The sequence below is a fragment of the Rutilus rutilus genome (assembly GCF_951802725.1).
Source record: "Rutilus rutilus genome assembly, chromosome: 9".
NCBI lineage: Eukaryota > Metazoa > Chordata > Actinopteri > Cypriniformes > Leuciscidae > Rutilus > Rutilus rutilus.
The window spans coordinates 37,856,204-37,876,554 of record NC_140223.1 but is presented as its reverse complement, the minus strand read 5'-3'; the positions used below and the strand labels follow the sequence as shown (position 1 = coordinate 37,876,554).

General features: G+C 37.0%; 2 protein-coding genes across 3 annotated transcripts in view; one reads left to right on the top strand and one right to left on the bottom strand.

The window, feature by feature from the left end:
* The window catches only part of dock10 (dedicator of cytokinesis 10), a 124,858-nt gene extending 115,461 nt beyond the window's left edge, over positions 1-9,397 (top strand). For both annotated transcript variants that reach the window (XM_084419797.1, XM_084419798.1), the window contains exons 48-56: positions 1,294-1,400; positions 1,484-1,606; positions 1,699-1,812; positions 3,613-3,759; positions 4,220-4,430; positions 6,677-6,867; positions 7,427-7,527; positions 7,778-7,916; positions 8,728-9,397. In XM_084419797.1, the coding sequence (XP_084275923.1) occupies positions 1,294-1,400; positions 1,484-1,606; positions 1,699-1,812; positions 3,613-3,759; positions 4,220-4,430; positions 6,677-6,867; positions 7,427-7,527; positions 7,778-7,916; positions 8,728-8,775 (1,181 nt within the window). In that variant the 3' untranslated portion in view covers positions 8,776-9,397. The remainder of the gene's footprint in view (positions 1-1,293; positions 1,401-1,483; positions 1,607-1,698; positions 1,813-3,612; positions 3,760-4,219; positions 4,431-6,676; positions 6,868-7,426; positions 7,528-7,777; positions 7,917-8,727) is intronic.
* Positions 9,398-11,051: 1,654 nt separating this feature from the next.
* On the bottom strand, positions 11,052-18,898 carry sbds (SBDS ribosome maturation factor). Its single transcript, XM_084419552.1, has 5 exons — positions 18,688-18,898; positions 15,764-15,893; positions 15,425-15,625; positions 14,233-14,397; positions 11,052-11,453 (listed from the first exon to the last, which is right to left on the bottom strand). The coding sequence occupies exons 1-5, from the start codon at positions 18,813-18,815 to the stop codon at positions 11,325-11,327; spliced, it is 753 nt and encodes a 250-aa protein (XP_084275678.1). The 5' UTR covers positions 18,816-18,898; the 3' UTR covers positions 11,052-11,324.
* Between the last annotated feature and the right edge of the window lie 1,453 nt (positions 18,899-20,351).

The window sequence follows — 20,351 nt, the reverse complement described above, 5'->3', positions numbered from 1 at the left end:
CTTCCTTGCTGCTCAGTTAGTTTGTGTGCACTACAAAACATTTTTTCAGAATTTGTATCGTGTTTTCTGTGGTATTCTGAGATATTCTTAAATCTACAATACTGTGCAAAAGACTAATATGAAGTTTCCAGATGTTCTTATGACGCATTCAATGTGCCTATAAGACTTTTGCACAGTATTGTACAAGACTTATTTTCAGAGAAATCTAACATAAACCTTGCGGCATAAACCTACATATGCTAGATTTACAGTGTAAATATTGTATTTTATTGTATGTATGTTGCTGCTTAACTAAATTCATCCTGTTCGAAGGATGTTTATATATTTTTAACAGTAAAAGCAAAAAGCAAGGCAAACATCTTTGTAAAGAAAACTATTTTTGCTGAGTATGAAGGTAAACTACTCAGTCAGACTCTTAACACGGCAAAAAATACATGTTAGTAGTATTTAGTAATGGTAATTACTAAAGCATACGTCAGCTTGTTTTATTATTATTATTATTATTAAAGGAACTACAGGAAGCAAGTGTGTGTAAACAGAGTGCACATTTATCTCATGCAAGCGGCTCCAAATAGTTTTCAGACACGTGTGTCCTTTAGTTTAACTCTTGAAATTGGGCTCGTTGCTCTCAGAAAGGGAATGTTTTAATCAGTTATTATAATCAGGTATATTTGTAAAGTTTGTTTTAGTGTTTAAAATTTGTTTGTAAAGAGGTCTTCCCGAATGTTTGCTTGTGCAAGGTACCTGTCACCCTGTAGAAATAATAACGTGAACAACAGTGCACGTGAATGTGAATGAAAGTGTCCACGAGCACTCTCTGTTTCCAGCTCTCCTAATGTTTCCATGATCCTGAGACATCCTTGTAATGTGCCACATACTGTGATATTATCACAATGCAAAGACAGTGTTTGTTTACTATCAATAGTAGCACTGATTATCTGAAATGATGTTATTGTGTGATTGTTAATGTATGATTAAACAGAGAGAGTAAAGCGGATGGATGGATGAATGGATGATTGGATCCCAGACAGCGATATAGTGTCGGCCCAGATGTGGATTCCACGTGTACCAGATGTGGGCCGGATCTGGGCCGACACTATGTTGCTGTCTGGGATGTGAAGATGGATAGAAAGATGAATGGATGAGTGGATCTCTCATGAGTGAATACTGTAGGGAGGGAGAACTGATTTGAGAATGGATGGAATACGAGGGCTAATGGGTTAATGGATGAACTGATGGATGGGTAGATGTAAGATGGATGAATTAATAACCTGTTTGTGTATTAAACTGCAGCATCATTCAGTATGGGTTGGGCCGCCTTCATGAATATCTCTCCGAATGTTAAAGAAGAGGGAGCAATGAAAGAAGACGCTGGCAATCAGGACACTCCTTACACAGAGGTGCATTCTCACTTCGCACATTTCAGAGGAATCACAGTTTCAAATGTCTCTCATACACACTGAATAATGTCTCTGTTCTGTAGGACACACTGGTGGAGCAGTTAGAGATGTGCGTGGATTATCTTTGGAAGTCTGAGAGATACGAGCTCATTGCAGAGATCAACAAACCTGTTATAGCTGTCTTTGAGAAGAGACGTGATTTTAAGGTACTTGGACTGTTTATTGGTTGACTTTAAAAGAAAATAAACATGAAGGAGCATGCTTATCAACTGTGTGTTTGTGTGTGTGTGTCCAATAGCGGTTATCGGAGCTGTACTATGACATTCACCGCTCATACCTGAAGGTGACAGAGGTTGTGAACTCAGAGAAACGTCTGTTTGGTCGGTACTATCGTGTGGCTTTCTATGGACAGGTAAGACACTCAATCACTCAGAAACTCTTGAAATCATATTTTGAAAAAAAAAAAAAAAGTGGAAATGTGCAGTTGTTACCTCAGCCCACTGCTTCCCAACTCCGATTCTGAAGCCGACCTTTTAATTAGTATTAGTATAATTTTTAATTTGGGAATTTTTCACACCAAAAGTGAAAATTCTTTTAAAAAAGTGGCCTTGGAAGAGGCAAACAGATCCACGTGCACTTTGCCAAAACTTTGTTAGATCTGGGACGTACAGTGACATTGTGTTTTCGAGTATTTTTTTTTTTTTTTCACAGCGTGGAATTTTATATGGTGATTGTGAAACACAAAACACTTACATGATTTTATGGTGAAATTTGTTATTTTTCATGTTGATCAGGTCAATTTTGATCAAGAACAATGCACTGTGTCTTTAATTCAGCCTCTGCGTGAGGTGTGAATGCTCTAATCTGTTAACATGGATGCCGAAAAAAAAGGTTTGGGTTGAATTACTAGTTCTTCCCATGTTTCATCATCGGACTCGCGATCAGATTGATATGGTAAAATCGACGACATCGTTACTGTCTTTACAGTGAGTACAATCACTGAGCTTTAGGAAGCCTCCAGAGCTGTAGTTCAGTTCTGGTAATGGGCATTTAACTTCAGACAGGTGCTGTAAGCGGTAGACCAATCACAACAGACTGGGCCATCTGGCCAATCAGAGCAGAGTAGACCAATCACAACAGACTGGGCAATTTGACCAATCAGAGCAGAGAAGGCCAATCACAACAGACTGGGCCATCTGACCAATCAGAGCAGAGTAGGCCAATCACAACAGACTGGGCCATCTGACCAATCAGAGCAGAGAAGGCCAATCACAACAGACTGGGCCATCTGACCAATCAGAGCAGAGTAGACCAATCACAACAGACTGGGCCATCTGACCAATCAGAGCAGAGTAGGCCAATCACAACAGACTGGGCCATCTGACCAATCAGAGCAGAGTAGACCAATCACAACAGACTGGGCCATCTGATGTATATTATGGAAAATGAAAGTGTTTTTTTTTTTTATATATATTCCTTGGATGCATGTAAACCTGTTGTAGGAGACTCCAAAACAACATTAGGAGACTTTAAATTAGCATAATAATGGTCATGGGGAGTAATTCAATAAGCAAATACAAAATTACATGGACCATCATAGAAAAAGGAATTCAAATAAGCATGAGTAGTATGAGTACACTAAATTGGTCAAGTTTTATTAATCCAAGTATTTGAAGGCAAATTAATATTTACTGTCCATACAAGGAACCAAAATTATTTCCCCCAGCGCTTATCTCAGAAATCAATGTATTTAAACACTTCTCTATTCTCTCCTGTGTGTTGTATATATCAGGCAGTGGTAAGTTTTCTCATCTTTAGTTCATTTAAGTTGTTCTGCACTCAGTCTTTTACAGTTTAACACTCATGTTCTCCCTACATGCTAATAATGTGTGTGGCATACGTCACACGTGGTTTGATTAAACGTACCACACTTCTCCTGGAAACGAATCCTGACCTCTAATCCTGAGCATTTCTGTGTACATTGTGAGTGCTTTCAGGTCAATGCAGTTGTGTTTCAGACAGAGACATCTAAATGTGCTGTTAACCTTCATTAAAAGTTGAATTCATTGTGCTTTGTCAAACACTGCTGTCGTTTTAACAGCGTGTCGCGTTAACTTTAACACCGATCTCTAATCGGGCTTCAGTGAGAGCTGTTATATATTTCTTCCTGCCCCCCTGATCTCTAGGTCACGTGTAACGTTGTGTTCGACAGGGCTTCTTTGAGGAGGAGGAGAGCAAGGAGTTTATCTACAAGGAGCCGAAGCTCACAGGACTGTCAGAGATTTCTCAAAGACTCCTCAAACTCTACTCTGACAAGTTTGGAGCTGATAATGTCAAGATGATCCAAGACTCCAACAAGGTGTGTCCTGCTGGATCCTCCATACCACTTTTTCCCTTTCTCTGACCTTCTTCCTCTCCATGAATAATATCTCATCTCTGTAAACCCTAACGCTCAAAATAATTCATTGTTTTGAGTAGGGCCAACTTAAATTATACAAATTAGTTCAATCAAATGAACTTTTATGAGTATTTAGAACTTTCTTTTTCTTTTGAGTTCATATTTAAGTTGAGATTACATGATCATTTTAAGTTGTGTGTGAATAAGCTTACTAAAATATTTCAAGTTAAGCGCAATTAATGTATGATTACAAAATAAAAATCTGCAAGTTCTGCTAACTTAAACATTACATTTCTTAACTTATAAAATTTGATGTAACTGATTACCTCAAATTATTTGAGTTTTGCCAACTTATTCGGGTTTACAGTGTAGGACATCTCTTTTATAGTATTTTTTTAAAGTTCAGGTGTGTTTTTCACAGGTGAATCCTAAAGACCTGGACCCCAGATTTGCCTACATTCAAGTGACCTATGTAGTGCCTTATTTCAGTGAAAAGGAGCAGCTGGAGAAGAAGACCGACTTCGAGCACCATCACAACATCAGTCGCTTTGTCTTTGAGACGCCCTTCACTCTTTCTGGAAAAAAACATGGAGACGTGGAAGAACAGTGCAAAAGAAAAACCATCCTGACCAGTGAGGCACTTAAAATCAAACAAAAAATTGTACCAAAAGGAAACACCTTTCATATATAGACCTTTTTTTTTCTTAGACCAAAACTGTTGCTGTAAGCATTGTTAGCCATTCTGGAGCTTCTGCTTGACTTGGCCACTGAATTATACACGCTAGGAGGATTATTTCCTGCATTTTTCTCTAATTTTCTCATGGAAAAAAACAAACCAAAACAATAAAAACTCTCACCGCACTTTTGACCCATAAATCGAGACAAAAGAGCAATGACACGGATACATTGACTAAAGTAAAAAAGTACAAAAACTGATTTTCTTGCTCAGTATTTTTGTCTTGGTTTCCAATACAAATATCGAAACATTCTTATATCGAGACACTTTTACTGGAGAAGCAAAATTACATAAGAAATTAAAGGTAGGGTAGGTAATCATTTTTCTAAAAAAAAAACATTCCAAATTTGTTTAAACTGTCTTTATATACCAATACATAATTAAAATGTAAGTACTCTGAAAAAGAAAATATAAAAATCGAGTGACTGTAGACCTTTTAATCTGCAATAAACACAGCTCATTATTTCCATTCACTCCCACCCCCTCCCTTCTGAGCTCCTTCCAAAGCCACGCCCCGAAAACACATGAACGCGCGACGCCAAACGCTCAGGCTCAGCTGGAAGACGCATTTATTACCTGAGACGAGTGGAGAGGAAGGAGCGCAGTACATACAGTGACATCATGTCAGAATCACATGTAATAAAATACCTAACTTTATCACTATGAATATAAACAAATAAGATTTCTTTTAGTACTCACTATCAAGCTAGCATATCGATAATGGTAAAGTTTCATTCGGTAACGAGCTATATTTATAAGGCAAAACTAAAACCAGGTTGCATTGATACACGTTTTTCCATTACCATCAGTTACACTGTGATGAAGGTGAATTTCGTGTAAGATTCATAACATATACAGTGTTTTGCATGTAAGAGTTTCCATGATGAAAACATTGTTGACTCTAATGAAGACTAACATACACTCCGAGTCCGGAGACAAGTACCGCATCGTCGGTTCGAGGACAGGTCCGAGGTTGAGGGCGAAGCAGAGGAGGTCGTTCAAGAGTGCGGGCAGGGTCCGAGGAAGTAGTTTTTGCCTTGTTTGCCTTCGCTGACTGCATATGCAGGTGCTTTGAGCTGAATATTTCCGGGAACGGTGACATGTGATGAGTGCACGCAGGGCAGCGCGCGCAGTGGGGCTCGGGGCGGGCACGAGACATGAAGGCATCTGATTGGTTCTTTACATTCGCACCGAATGGCAGTGATTGGTCAGAGTTTTTACTGTCCTGCAGCTGCTACAGAGGTCTGATTTTTTTCATTCCTTTTTCTAAACACATAATGTATTGACTACTATCAGGATGGAAGGACCATTTCACCCAGTATAAAAAAAAGTGTTTCTGAACAGGAACACCTACCCTACCTTTAAGTCTTGTTTTCTGGAAAACTGATCAATTTTAAGTGAGTTTATGCTTGAAACATGAAAAGAAAATCTGCCAATTGGGTCAGAAAAACTCAACTTGTTTTGCCTTTGAATTAAGCTTATTTTTCTGACCCCAATAACACATTTTTTTTTTCTTCTAGTTTTAAGCATTAACCTACTTAATTTTGATGCTTGATTTTTTTTCTTTCAGAAAACAAGAATTAAAATCTTAAGTCATTTTAGTTCTCCAGTAAATTGGAGTCTTGATTTAATACATTTTATTTCTTATTTGTACTGGAAAACAAGAATACTGAGTATGACAATATTTTTTTTGCAGTGTGTGCAATCTGTATTGAATAGAATATAAATACTGCCCAATACTTTTTTTTTTTGTATACAGTATGATAGGTGATTTGTATTTTTTGACAGAATTAGACAACCAAACACAATGAATTACTTTTCCCTTGAAAAAGTAAAGGGATTACTCTTAATTTGTCTGTAATTTAATTAGTTACTTCTAGTGTAATTGCATGAAATGCTGTATAGACTATAGAATAATTCTTTATAAAACAATAGTGGATTTAAAATGTATGGTTTTAATGTAACCATCTCCCTTTAAATACTTTGGTCAGTTCAAGAATAATGCAATTTTATATGATTTAGCTGACAGAATCAAAAGAGCAGTTTAATGTCTATCCTTGTATCGTTCAACGGGTAGTGTTTGACATGGGAATAGAGTAATTCGTTCAGTAATCTCATCTCCACTGTGTGCGTCTCCTGCAGCCAGCTCTAGTCTGCCCTTCTTGAAGAAGCGCATCGAGGTGGTGGAACAGCAGAGCACAGAGATGAACCCTATCGAGGTGGCGATCGACGAGATGAGCCGTAAAGTGTCTGAACTCAAACAGCTGTGCAACATGGAGGAGGTGGACATGATCCGCCTGCAGCTCAAACTACAGGGCAGTGTCAGTGTTAAGGTGAGCTACTCATACAGTAGACTGAATTACTCTTCAGTCATATCGCATCATCAGAAATGCATGTCAGGTGGTTTTTTGTCTCCACATTGTGCATTTGAAATTGTTTAATGCACAACTCGCCGTTTCTGATTCTTTACGTTAAAGGGATAGTTCACCCAAAACTGAAAATCCTGAGATCATTTACTCACCCTCATGTTGTTCTAAACCTGTATGAGTTTCTTTCTTCTGTTGGACACAAACCAAATCCAAAAGTAACCAAACAGTTGAAATGAAATGAAATCCATTGACTTCTATAGTATTTTTTTTTTTCCTACTATGGAAGTCAATGGGGTCCATCAACTGTTTGGTTACTTATGTTCTTCAAAATATATTATTTTCTGTTCAGCAGAAGAAAAAAATCATACATGTTTAGAACAAGTTGAGGGTGAGTGAATGATGACAACATTTTCATTTTTGGGTGAACTATCCCTTTAATGACATTAAGCATTAGCTATTCCGTCATCTTTACTAAGACTGTAATATAAGAATGTATTTCATGAAGTTTGTGTGTGTTTTTTAGGTAAATGCAGGGCCCATGGCCTACGCCCGAGCCTTCCTTGAGGAGAAGAATGCCAAGAAATACCCAGACAACCAAGTCAAACTCCTGAAAGAGATCTTCAGGTACTTCTTTATTCATTGTTCCGCCCCATCGAGGATTTATAAAAACAGTGAATTACCTCCGCTCTGGCACATATCTAGATGTGCTGTGCTCTCTTATGAAGAGTGCAAATCTCTCTGTGCGCTTGCTTGTGCATTTATTAAGTGACTGACAATAACACTAGGAAATAAGGATCCTGGATAAGGATAAGGATGACCAAAGGTTTGGTTTGTTTGGAACTGTGACTGTGATTTGCTGTTTCTCGTCCCTCAGGCAGTTCGCAGACGCATGTGGGCAGGCCCTGAAAGTGAACGAGCGTCTCATAAAAGAAGATCAGCTGGAGTATCAGGAGGAGATGAAAGCTCACTATAAAGACATGCTGACCGAGCTCTCCGCCATCATGAATGAGCAGGTCAGCACACACACACACACACAAGCTTCTTCATCTTACTGAGTCCTTCAAAGGCTTGTAGACTAGAGTCCTCCTCAGCATTAAATGCTAGAAAGAGATGGAAAAGGAAGTGCGTATGGCTACGTTATAAATGTTTGTGCCCCCCGCACTTAATTTTGGACAAATACTTTTACAAATCTTTATATTAACTAACTGGCTTTCTATTAATTCATTACTGTGGCTTACATTATTGGCAGTTTAGTGTTAAGCGATTCATTTACAGCAAAACAAAAGATAACATCTATACTTTCATGTGCGAGAACATTATGTTTGTCTTACATGTCATAATGAACTCAGACGGGCTCAGTATCGACTCGTTTTCCGTCAGTTTATTTTCGTGAATTTGAATATGTGCAAAGGATTGTGGGGGCGATTTAAGGCCGCGAAGGATACATCCGATGCGTCCTTCAGAACAGGCCGAATGAAGGACGCGAAACGAAGGCTGCCTTCCAGGGATCCTTCAAACTGAGATATTTCAGCGACATTTGCCTTTAAAGATTAAATGCATCAGATATACAGTAGCTTTGTTCTGTAATTGTTTACTGTACTAAAGCATATAAAAACCATAATATGTTTGCAGATATTTAGGAAACATGCTAAATTCACACATACTTGTTTCTCCGAAAAACAGCCAGTTAATGTTTGTTTTGGTCTGTGTGATTCTGACCATTGCTGATACTTAAAACTTGATATTTAGATCATTTTTTCTGCTCTTTGCTTGTAAGCAGTTACTCTGTATGTTGAATGCATGTTTTTTTTCTGCCTTTCAAAGATTCCGTTTACAAGACAACCAGGAACCGAACGACACAATGCCATCTGAGCTGCTAGTGAGCTTTTGGAAACTGACGTTTATTCAAAATGGCTGCCGGGTTTTTCTGACTAGAGGGATTAACAGAATTCGTGATTTTAATGAAATAGAAAAGACAAAAAGGAAAAGCATTCTAGTATTGTGGATGAAGCATATGACTGTGTTTTTTTTGCATTGCACACACATCCCTACATAAACTCACCAATACCATCTCATCAAGTACATGCATAGCATCAAATATGCCTTTTTAATGTAGAACCTGCTCTTTTAGAAAACAGTGACCTTAATTAACTAAGCAAATCTCTTGTTCAGAATATTTTATAGGGCTTTCACTTCATTGCTTTCTGATGTAATTTTTCCACTGATATCTGAATACTGTTAGTATGATTGTCATGTTTCATTCTGTGTATTCCACATAATCGTGATGAACACATCTCTAGTCCCTGAGTGAATGTAAAGCCGTTCTAACATTCTGAGTCCCAGCTCATTCATTTTACAAACGCAAATGTGCTATTTTATACGTTTTTTTATGATTGACAATGTTTTACTGTTACTTTGTGTACTGTTGTAAATTGTAAATAAGAATAATTAAAATGTAAAATGTTTTTTTTATATATTAAAATATGATATATGATTGTTTGTGTCCATTTTTAATGCATGACACTGATTGAATAAAATATCCAAAACTGCACACTCAAACTAATGAGATAAAATACAAACACAAAAAGGTTAAAAAAAAATTATAATATATCTATATACTGGCAGGTTTGGTTGACATTTGCTTACTTTGTGCACTGAATTAACATTATTTGTGGAAACATTTGTGCATTCTACTAATGTAGTCTACTCTTTTGCTAATGTATCTAGATAAAATACATTTAAAAAAAACGTAGAAACAACAAACCTTTTATTCATCAAGGATGCATTAAATTGATCAAAAGTGACAGTGAAGACATTTATAATGTTACAAAAGATTTATATATATATATATATATATCCTTTAATTTTTGGATTAATAAATGCATTTCCACAAAAATGTAAAGCAGCAAAAACGTCTCCGGTTATGAATGTGACCATTGATCCCTGAGAGGGGAACCAGACACTGCGTTTAATGACGACGCTATGAGGAAAGCCTCTTGAGGCTGCGTCTGAAGCATGTGTGCAACTACTCCAGTTAATCTCGACTGGTGCTGCTCACCTGGAGACGCGTGACGGCGGACTGCGGAAGATGCCAAACTTCTGGGGGAATGAACTCAGGAAGGCACACCTGGAAGACATGGAGATGCAGTAGCTTCCACCATTCAGCAGTCCTACGGACACACTAAGTAATGTAGCTTCTTGTGGCCTGCCGACAACATGAGGAGGATGAAAGGCGCCATGAAGGAAACTTTGTCAAGTCAAGTCATCTTCATTTATATAGCGCTTTTAACCATGTAGATTGTTTCAAAGCAGCTTTACAGAGATAAACGTATAATTTAAGGTAACAGATTCGGCCATGAATGTACTGTAAATGTTCCCGAAGGCCAGCAGAAATGCGATCTACAGTTTATAGCCGTGATCTACACACACTTCCCGTGATTTAGAGTAAGATTGGGTTCATCTCAGCAGCGAACCGTACTGGGTTCACATGAACCACACTCCAGACAGACTCAAGTTCGAGACAGACAACAGCGTGAAAACTCGGATGTCAATCAAACCCTTTTTTTAGCCACGATGGCATTAGCTCAACAAAACACATGACAGTTTGATGATGTAACTTGGATACGAGCGAGAATGAGCAAATGAATGCTGCTCCTCAAAAGCGCCAGTAAAAAAAAAAAAAAAAAGTTGTTCACTTTGCTGTGATAACAGCACCAAATTAATAAAATAAAAATAAAACTATATTCACCCATTCTGTTTTTTATCATGGGCCGCCGTACAGGTTTCGTAAATTGAACGAAACACACCAAGGGTTCAATAGAATGAAGTGTGTGTGAAACCAGAGCTACGCTGAGAGGGGCAGCAAACAGTGAAAGCCCCCTTAATTGCATCTATATATATATATATTTTTTTTTTTTCTTCTATTATTATTTTTGGCCAGGAAAGATTTTATTTGTGAAACTTCAGTATCACATGCATTTATGTTTAAGTGATCCAATTAAGTAGCCTCAACGTGATTTTATATCGTTCCCGCACAGAATTAATTTCATATATTTTTCTTACATCATTCAATTATAAAACTAGCTAACTGGGCTAAGAAGGTTTCTCTGGCACCAAATGAGCATTAAAATGATAACATAAGGACTTGGTGACAATGCTTCATTGCATATTTTATTGTATATTATTATTATTTCTCTTATTAAATCTAACAATTCAGATTTTCACAGAAAATAAATTATTGCAACCATGCAAAATGTTGTCTTTTTGGGAACAGTTTTAAATTATTTACCAATTTAGAATTGTTACTAAAGCCTGTTCCAAAAATACGGATGCAAAAAGTGTTATAACTCATTAAAAAAGGCTCTCCATGTAAAATGAATCGGCAATAGTTTAATGTGTTGAAGCAGGTGCAGATGAAGAGGTTATTCCAGTTTCTCGTCTCCTTCCTCCACATCTTTGAGACTGAGCACCTCCAGTGTTCCCTTTCCTTTAGTCTCACAGCGGATCAGCTCATCAATTTCACGGAAGCAACCTGGATCTATCAAACACACCTGAAAAGGCAGGAGACACCATTACCTTAACTCAAACAAAAGGGAAAAATATATAATACCAATATTTAATCTTATATATATATATATCCACCAGTTTATAATAGCATATGCTTTTCCAGTATGTGATATTTAGATGCCACATTAAAACTGCCAAATCTATCTAGTCTTTATATCCATTTTAGTACAAACATCCTCAAATTAAAATATATATATATATAATTTTTGCCAAAACAGATTTACGTTGGGGAAAATATGGGGCGCTGTTGAGCTCGGGAGGGCCGAAATTTGCTGTATTTAAATTCATGAATGAATCCGAAATGGCAATGAATGACAAATGATAGTAACAGACAGGATTTTTTTTTTTTTTTTTTTAAATAGAAGTGTATTAAATTATATGTAATGTGTATGCGTTTCTTTGTCCTTTATTTAATTTCAAATTTTTTACTTGATCTTTTTATAAATGTTTACTTATAAATATTTGAAGACTACGTGCTGTTTAAATGTATTTTTTATAATTATCATCATAAATATCGGTAACAGTACAATAAGGTGTCATTAATTAACATTAACCCTCTGGTCCTCTTCGTTTAGGAGTCACACTTGTCTTCTTCGCGGTCAAAAGTGACCGAAGCCGTAAAATCTAACTTTTTTTTTTTTTTTTTTGGAAAACCAATGTAATATATTTTTGTTCAATAATTTTTTTTTTATTATTATTTAGAATTTTGAAAGGTTTCTATGACTTTTTTAAAACTAATGTAATAATTATAAAAAATTTATGAGCTATTTTTTCCATTAGAATAAAAAAAATCAATAAATTAAAAAAAAAAAATCAATAAATGCAACACAACATTAAAATACAGTGCAGGCCTTTAAAATCCATTTTTGAAGTGAGAAAAGTGCCATCCAGTGGCGTTAAAAAGGTAAAAACGGGTGTAATGTCGTGTAACCGCCTGTAGGCTATACTGTAGCTCCCTATATATATATACATAGGGAGGCTTTTGATTCCCACTGTTTTCTCCATTTTTTTTTATTTAGATATACAGGGTGGGCCATTTATATGGATACACCGTAATAACATGGCAATGGTTGGTGATATTAAAGTCCTGTTTGTGGCTTCTAAATGGCCACCATGGTCACCACCCATCTTGAGGAGTTTGCCCCCTCACATATACTAATGTGCCACAAACAAGACTTTAATATCACCAACCATTCCCATGTTATTACGGTGTATCCATATAAATGGCCCACCCTGTATATTTAGACATTCTAAAAGACTACTTTTTTGTCAAGGTTTAGATATTTTTGTTAGATAAGTATCAGGTTTTGCATTATGATTACAATCAAACAATAATATTTGGTTAGAAAGGGAACACAATGCAAGCATTTATGTTACTCAGTATTTGATCATTAAAAAAATCTAACAAAATAAGGATAGTGATAATTCAAAACACTTTATACAGACATTTTGCAATTAATTGGTATTTTATTCAGTTTAATTCTGTAAATGGTAATAAAACTTCAGAAGGGCAATTATGATCTAACAGCAAAACAAACAAAAAACAGCAAACAATCATTATCAAACTGTAGGTTAAAAAATAGGAATAAAAATGTAATAATAATAAATATTATTTTAACTATATACATACAAACTGTAATTATTTTATGTATTGTTGCATGCAACAGATATCAGGAACACCTATTAGGCTAAAATAAGAGCAAACAATTATTATTTGTGTGTGTGTGCGTGTGTGTGTGTATTTGAGCCAGAGAGTCTCTTTTGTATTTTTTGCATTTATTGATTTTATTTGGCATATTCTCAAAATTTGCTGTTGCAGTCTTACCAGTTCATTTCTCTGTGTGTGTGTGTGTGTGTGTGGGTGTGGGGGGGGGTATTGATGTTTTAGAGTGTCACCCCTTCATTGCTGAGCACTTTTCTTCTGCACAGTGGCTGATTTGTATTTTGTACCACCAAAAGTTTCTCTGAGTTTTCGTATTTCCCATTCATTTCCTATGGCGGTCATTTTTGACCGTGAAGGAGACAAGTGTGACTATATTTTTTTACGACCCTTTAACATATCTGAATCATGACCATAATTTGTTTGTGTGTTCACATAGCTAATACAACAAAAGTCACCAAGCGTCATCCCATTCCGATGAAGCAAAAAAAACTAAACAATTCAAAACGTAAGTAGTATTAAGTATTAAGTAAGAAGTATTCGGTCATTTTTGACCAAAGAGTATTAACTAACAAACTACTGTAACCTTGAGCAATACATTTGTTACAGTATTTATTCATCTTTATTGTTAGTTAATAAAAAAGTCCAAGCGTTTTTGCTAATGTATCGAAATTGGTACAGAACACTAGTTCTGGTGCCGAGGTGCACAACATCTAGTTCGTGATGCGCTTTTTTTTTTTCTACTGCAACTATTTTATAAAAGTGTAACACTTGCTCTAACTGACAGCCGGAAGCAAGTACATGAACACATCTTTAAAAAAAAAAACAGAACAGACTGCAGAGAAATACTAAATTGATGCTAAAAATCACAAAAAAAGTTGAATCTTTGTTATTTAAAAATGAAAGTTCATTTAACGCACCACTGCTAAACATATTAAACTCACTTATCAACTCGTCGGTTGTTGGATAACTAGTGGATTAGTTGATGGCATATCCCTCGTTTATAGACCAATAATATCTGGTTAAATATTTGGTTACGTCCTTGACATCCAGTATGTAAAACGAAATGAATGAATTAATAAACTGACCCGAAAGACTCTTACCATTTCAAGCTGATCATCAAAGTCCTCGTCCTCCACTGCCTTTATTAACGGTCTGAGCTTTTCTTTCAGTCTCTTCCCATCCTTGGCTGGCAAGACGAAGCGCAGCCGCATGTGAGCTCTCTGAATCTGAATGGACTCCTTCAGCTGCTTGATGACCTCAAGAGCCTGGAGGGGCGGCACGGACCTTCATCAGTATCACGGTCTCAGACTCTCAGGGGCCGTTTACACGACACCGTTTTCAACTAAAACCGTTCAACTTTCTATGCGTTTTGGTCTTTCATTAACACGAACACGGCATTCTGTGTGCCTGAAAACACGAACTTTTGAAAACGGGTTTCAAAGTGCAAGCTTTTGAAAGCGGTCTCCGTGAAAACAACAAAAACACAAATCTCTGAAGACGATGACGTCATGCACATGCGTATTAAGTGTTCAGTCTATAGCACAGAATACAGTGTTTTTAGTCGTTTTCGCAGATCATGTGAATGAGGATCGTTTTGACAATGTCGTCTGTATGCGGAAAACTCAAAGGAAACACTTCTCAGTTTTAAGCGTATCGTTGTCGTGTAAACGTACCCTTAGAGACCATATTACTATCAACCAGGGCTTGACATTAACACCCGCCAACCGGGTGGATTTCAGCAGTGTTGTGTAACGCAATCACTCCTCTAGCCACTTTGTGTATTGCGCATAATTTTACTCATTCCCACAGATTTTGGGTTCACACCCAAAGTTTGCACGCATAAAGCCACATTGAGTTCATTTTCGCTGCTTATAGCGCTTAAACAGTCGAATACACACAAAATAATGACAAATTGCCGGTCTTGGCGAGCATTCACGTAAACGGTCAGTTATGCTTTAAGTGAAAGTAAACAGTTGAGAAAGAAAACGCACGCGTAACCGTATAATGCATCTGTGCATTGGGTCTTAAAGTGACAGCAGCCTAATAAACCTGCTGCCAAAAATATATAAAAGAATATCTATATCGCAGTTCAATGTCAAAATTGTGGCCAGTGAAAATGCTGATTGGCTAGTAACTTTGGAAAACCACTAGCCACAGTAGCTGGTGAGTCAAAGTTAATGTCAAGCCCTGCTATCAAACGTTACAAACAACCATCATTTGATGTGATCATGTAATTGACCTGGTGTGCAGCTAAACATTTCACAGATCGTCACATGATCAAGGTCTACTGACCTGCTGTTTAGTGCTTTTGTTTGCCTTGACGGAGAAGTGAACGTCCTTCATGGCTCTCTCTATAAGGCTGACTGTGTAGGGCCGTTTGGTCTCAGGATTCACACATTTTTCTGCCACGATAGTTGCAATATCACGAAACATCTGTTCCAGCTGACTCTGCCGTTCCCTGTCTGACACCTGTAGTTCTCCTTTAGATAAAATCTGAAAACAACCCATTTATGTAGAAACATTTAAGGATTGGTAGAAAACATGTGTCAACTGAATACACTGTTATAATGATGAAAACAATCGTCTTGAATATTATGAAGCACACAGATCATACAGAGTCTGTAAATTGACCTGTTTGCATATTTCTGTCAAGTCATCTGTGCCAAAAGCGTTTGACAGGTCCTCTTTCTTCGCCACTTGACCCTTAGACACATTCACAAACACTGTGTTCGTCTGCAGGACTTCATCAAGATCTTTCTCCCTGTAAGTACAGTTGATTGTCACTTAAGAACATTATTAATTGTTTTACCAAGTGATCATGAAATTCCATCAAATGACCTTTCCCAAATGGGAGTTTGTGGGTTGATAAAAGCTGTCAATTAACTGCATCATAAAGAGTAAAATTAAAATAAATTAAAATTATATTACTAAATAGCTTTTCAAATAGAAAAAGGCTGTTTGAGTTTTTAGACCGAAAAGCCCACTGTGTTCATTTACACACGTACAGCTTGAGGGCTTAAAATTTGTCAGTGAAGAATTCAGGACATAATAATTAGTAACTATTTTGTACCATGCAATAGTCATATATTTCTGTCTTTTTTACCTTTTTTTTTTACAATTAGAGGTTATATTAATAATATTGAATACTTTATTATTAGTATTGTCTGTGTTCCTAAAAACACCAGTGTGAATGTGATGTGGACTGAGACACTAATCACAAGTCACTGTAAAGATTTTATTTTTAATTTGACCACTGAAAAAGGTCTTACGCCAGGTTCTCCAACCTGCAGATACACACACACTTGATCGTTCCCGCACAGAGTGTATTTTTGCTGAAGCAGCACTTACATACGCCATACTTTACAGTTTTATTCCTATCTATCTTCTGAAGCCGGTTTTTACAAAGGGGGTTAGTTCATATATAATTTGATATAAACATTTTATTACTAATACTTTATAACTAGTACACTAATACTACTTTGAAAATTCTTTTTTTTTTTCTGCCTGTTGACAGTATTTTCAGATTTTGGAGTGATACAAAGAGATATCCAAAATCTCCTCTGTAAAATAATAATAATAATAATAAAAAAAGAATTTTTAAAGGTGCCTTATGTAAAAATTGAGGAAAAATATCCAAAAAATGAGCTACATGCATCAAAAGAATGAGAAGAAATAAGGGCGATGATGTCATTAAAAAAATGTCAAGTTATAGTGCTGCAGAGATATCAACCTCAATTAGCATTAGCATTAATAGCCACGGCCCGACAGGTGTCGTAATACCAGTTTCGGCCATGGGAGGCGGTATGCCGGCAACATAACCACCAGCCAAACATGCAATACACGAATAACTCGCACGGCTTGTGGGCGTACTTGAACCTGATGTCAATCGTGTGGAAAGTAGCCTACTGCCCACTACTACATTCAAATAAAATATGATAAAAAAGGAACAGAACCAGAGTAAACATTGGCACTGCTTTCCATCGCTGGAGACAACTAATGGACATGAAAAAAATGAGGTTTGACTTCGAACTTGCAACATTTCGTTTGGATTGGTAAGTAAGATGCTGTTAGTATTTCGTTAGAAGTTTGTTTTATATGTTTGTGTAGATTTTCGGGAAGTTATAACATAGAAATGTATCGAAGGCTGTTCGATAAACGTATATAACGTTCATAAATACAGTATTGTAATATAGTACACATAGCACAATCTCTATTGCTCTTTTTTTCTTGCCAACTACGTGACCTATATTATGTTTATTAAATGGCTTTCCTGAGGTAAATCTGACATAATTGTTCTCCAGCTGTGTTATTGACCTCTTCACGATGATAAAAAACACTGATTGGTCGATATTATGTATGAGGAATACATTTTGGTAAGTTGTAGCCTAACGTTACTGTATCTTTCAGTGTTCGTGATTTTTTTACTATTAGCTAGTAGAGATGATCGGTTCACATGCGCTAGGGATCTGTCGTGTAACATTTACAAGCGCCAAAACGGTATTTAATTGACAGAATCTGAGAGCTGAGATTTTTTTATATCATAACTAACCTGCTCTGTCTAGTCTGTCGGTCTCCGTGTCCTCTTTGCTTCGCGATTTTTCTGTGCGTGAGAAAATTGATGTGTGGGGTGAGAGCGTGTGAAAAGTGTTTGCGTGTGTCTCACGGTGAATGCGTGAGAGTTGGAAGCTCTGGTTATGTTGGCGCTAGCTTGGTCAACATCAGCGAATGCTGTCTGTCAAATTAATGTAATTCAAACTAACAATAAAAATGTAATATGAACAAAACGAATATGAACATATTCACTGGTAAAGGTGAAGGGGAGTAGCTTGAAGATATTCATACTCTAGAGTAGACCAACTCACTTTCTGGAGGTATACTGCCCCCATCTGGTATGGAATGTGGAGTATGAATTTATTTATTTTTACATAAGGCACCTTTAACCTGACTTCATCCAGTGTTCCGATTTTTTTTCTATAAATGTATGCAAATTAGTTGATATTTAAACATAACATTTCAGAAAACTTACGTAATACAAAAAATGTTTGCAATTAATGTAATCAGTCAACTGGGGAAGTTTGGCTGTATCGAATAGTTGTTGTTTTTTTTTAACATATACACCTGTGTCTTGTACAAGATTGTATAATTGTACAGTGTAAAAGACACGTTTGGATTTGAAATAAAAATGATGAATAAATGTTGTGTTTGTAGTAAACAGCCGCGAGCCAGCTGCGCACTGCAAATGCGTCATGAGCGAAAACACGACGAGCGCATGCGCACTGCAGAGTATATGAGTGAACCATAGACTGTAGAAATCATGTGAACCTGGTGCTAGTTGTTAAGTGTTGGTACCATAGTGTTATCTAATATCAACTAAACAAAACAAAACAAAACAAAACAAAAACAATCAGAAGTACGCAATAAAAATCCTTCCAATAGTGATATATCAGTAATGTAAGACTTTAACATTATTATAATAGCTATAATAACAGAATAAACACATTATTAAAAAAATATATTTAAAAAATCATATAATGAGTTTTTCATAACTGACTCACGCTCCAGATCTCCAGCTCATCACTTTGTTTTTATAACAGGCTATTTCAAATCTTTTCCCTCCTTTCTTCATCCTCACGACGGCAACATTTGTTAGCCTGATCTGGTTTGTAGGTGTGAATATTGACATGTTTGATTATGTTCAGCTCAACGCGGTGCTCCAGTGCTCCGTTTCTTCCTGCCTGCTCTTCCTCGCACGCAGACTCGGCGATTATCTGTGAATCCTCGCCGCAGCGACTCCTGGAGGACTGGAGGAATAGTATGGCCACGATGCGCCGCTAGGGGACGCAATGCAATGCAACAGATTTCTGCTACTCCATTAAAAGTATTTCAAAGTCCTTCTGCTAGTACACGAAAACATGCAGATACAGTGAGGGTGCCAGGTCTGCGCAACAGAAACAGCACGATCAAAAATAATCTAAAAGACTAAATATCAATATCAACGAGACAAGAAATTAAGAGACATACGATTAAGAGTGAATGTGTGCATATATATATATATATATATATATATATATATATATATATATATATATATATATAGCCTATATACTTTTACCGTTCTTATTTCTGTCTCTTTATTTCCTTAAAAGTTTTTGAATAATTTAATAATTAATAATACATTTTTTAATTCATTATTTATTATTAATTACATTTACATTTATTTATTTAGCTGACGCTTTTATCCAAAGCGACTTACAATTGCTATATTGCTAATTCCTATATTATTATTCCTTATTTAAATAATAATAATAAAAAGCGTTAGGGGACTTGGTGAAGCTGGAAGTAGGGCGACGCCTGTAAGGGGAAGCAGGGGGTTGCACAGTTGCACTGATTGCACAGACTCTGTGCAAAGTCAGGGAGGAAGAAGAACAAGTCCTAATGGTCGCACCGGCCCAACCAGTCTTGGTTCTCGGAGCTCACACTGATGGCTTGGGCTCCTCCCTGGCAGATTCCCCTGAGGAAGGACCTTCTTTCTCAGAGGCAGGGCACAATCTGACCACGACGCGGTGGGTGACAGGTCCTTGGGAAAGCACGACCTGACGTTAGGTTCCTGAGAGTGCACGGTGGTTAGGCTAAACTATCCCAGACCTCACCTCATCCGCTCTTGGGATCTTTTACTGGTCCTACAGGCCCTGCAGAGAGCAGTCTGCAATCTGTTACGCCCACTGGAGCCTCGTCAATAGGGCACGCATGCGCTGAACATCTCTAGAGTAAACTAAACCTGGAACAGGACCTGCTCCGGAGCACGTTATGTTCAGAGAGCAATTTGCTATGGCTACCTTGATATTTACCTCCGTTTTTGGATCCGAAAGTTAAGGTTATCCACTTACTTACCCTTAGCTAACTGTTATGTGTGGTATGTCACATAACCTGCTTTCTGGAATACCCCCAGGACTGCTATGTAATGGAGCATCAGTAATAATGCAGGGCAGGAGTTCTGGGGAGCCAGCAAAGGGATCATGTTAAATGTGTACTGTACTGCCATTTTATATAAAGATTATATGACTGAAAGTAACGCAAGTCCACTGAAGGTGAGTTAAATGCGAACCCATGTGCAGTTTATTGAAAGAGAATACAAACCAAACTAAAACATGGCATAACAGACTTCAGAACTGAACAGACTTGACTATGAACAGAACAGGCTTGACAAACGCACTAACAA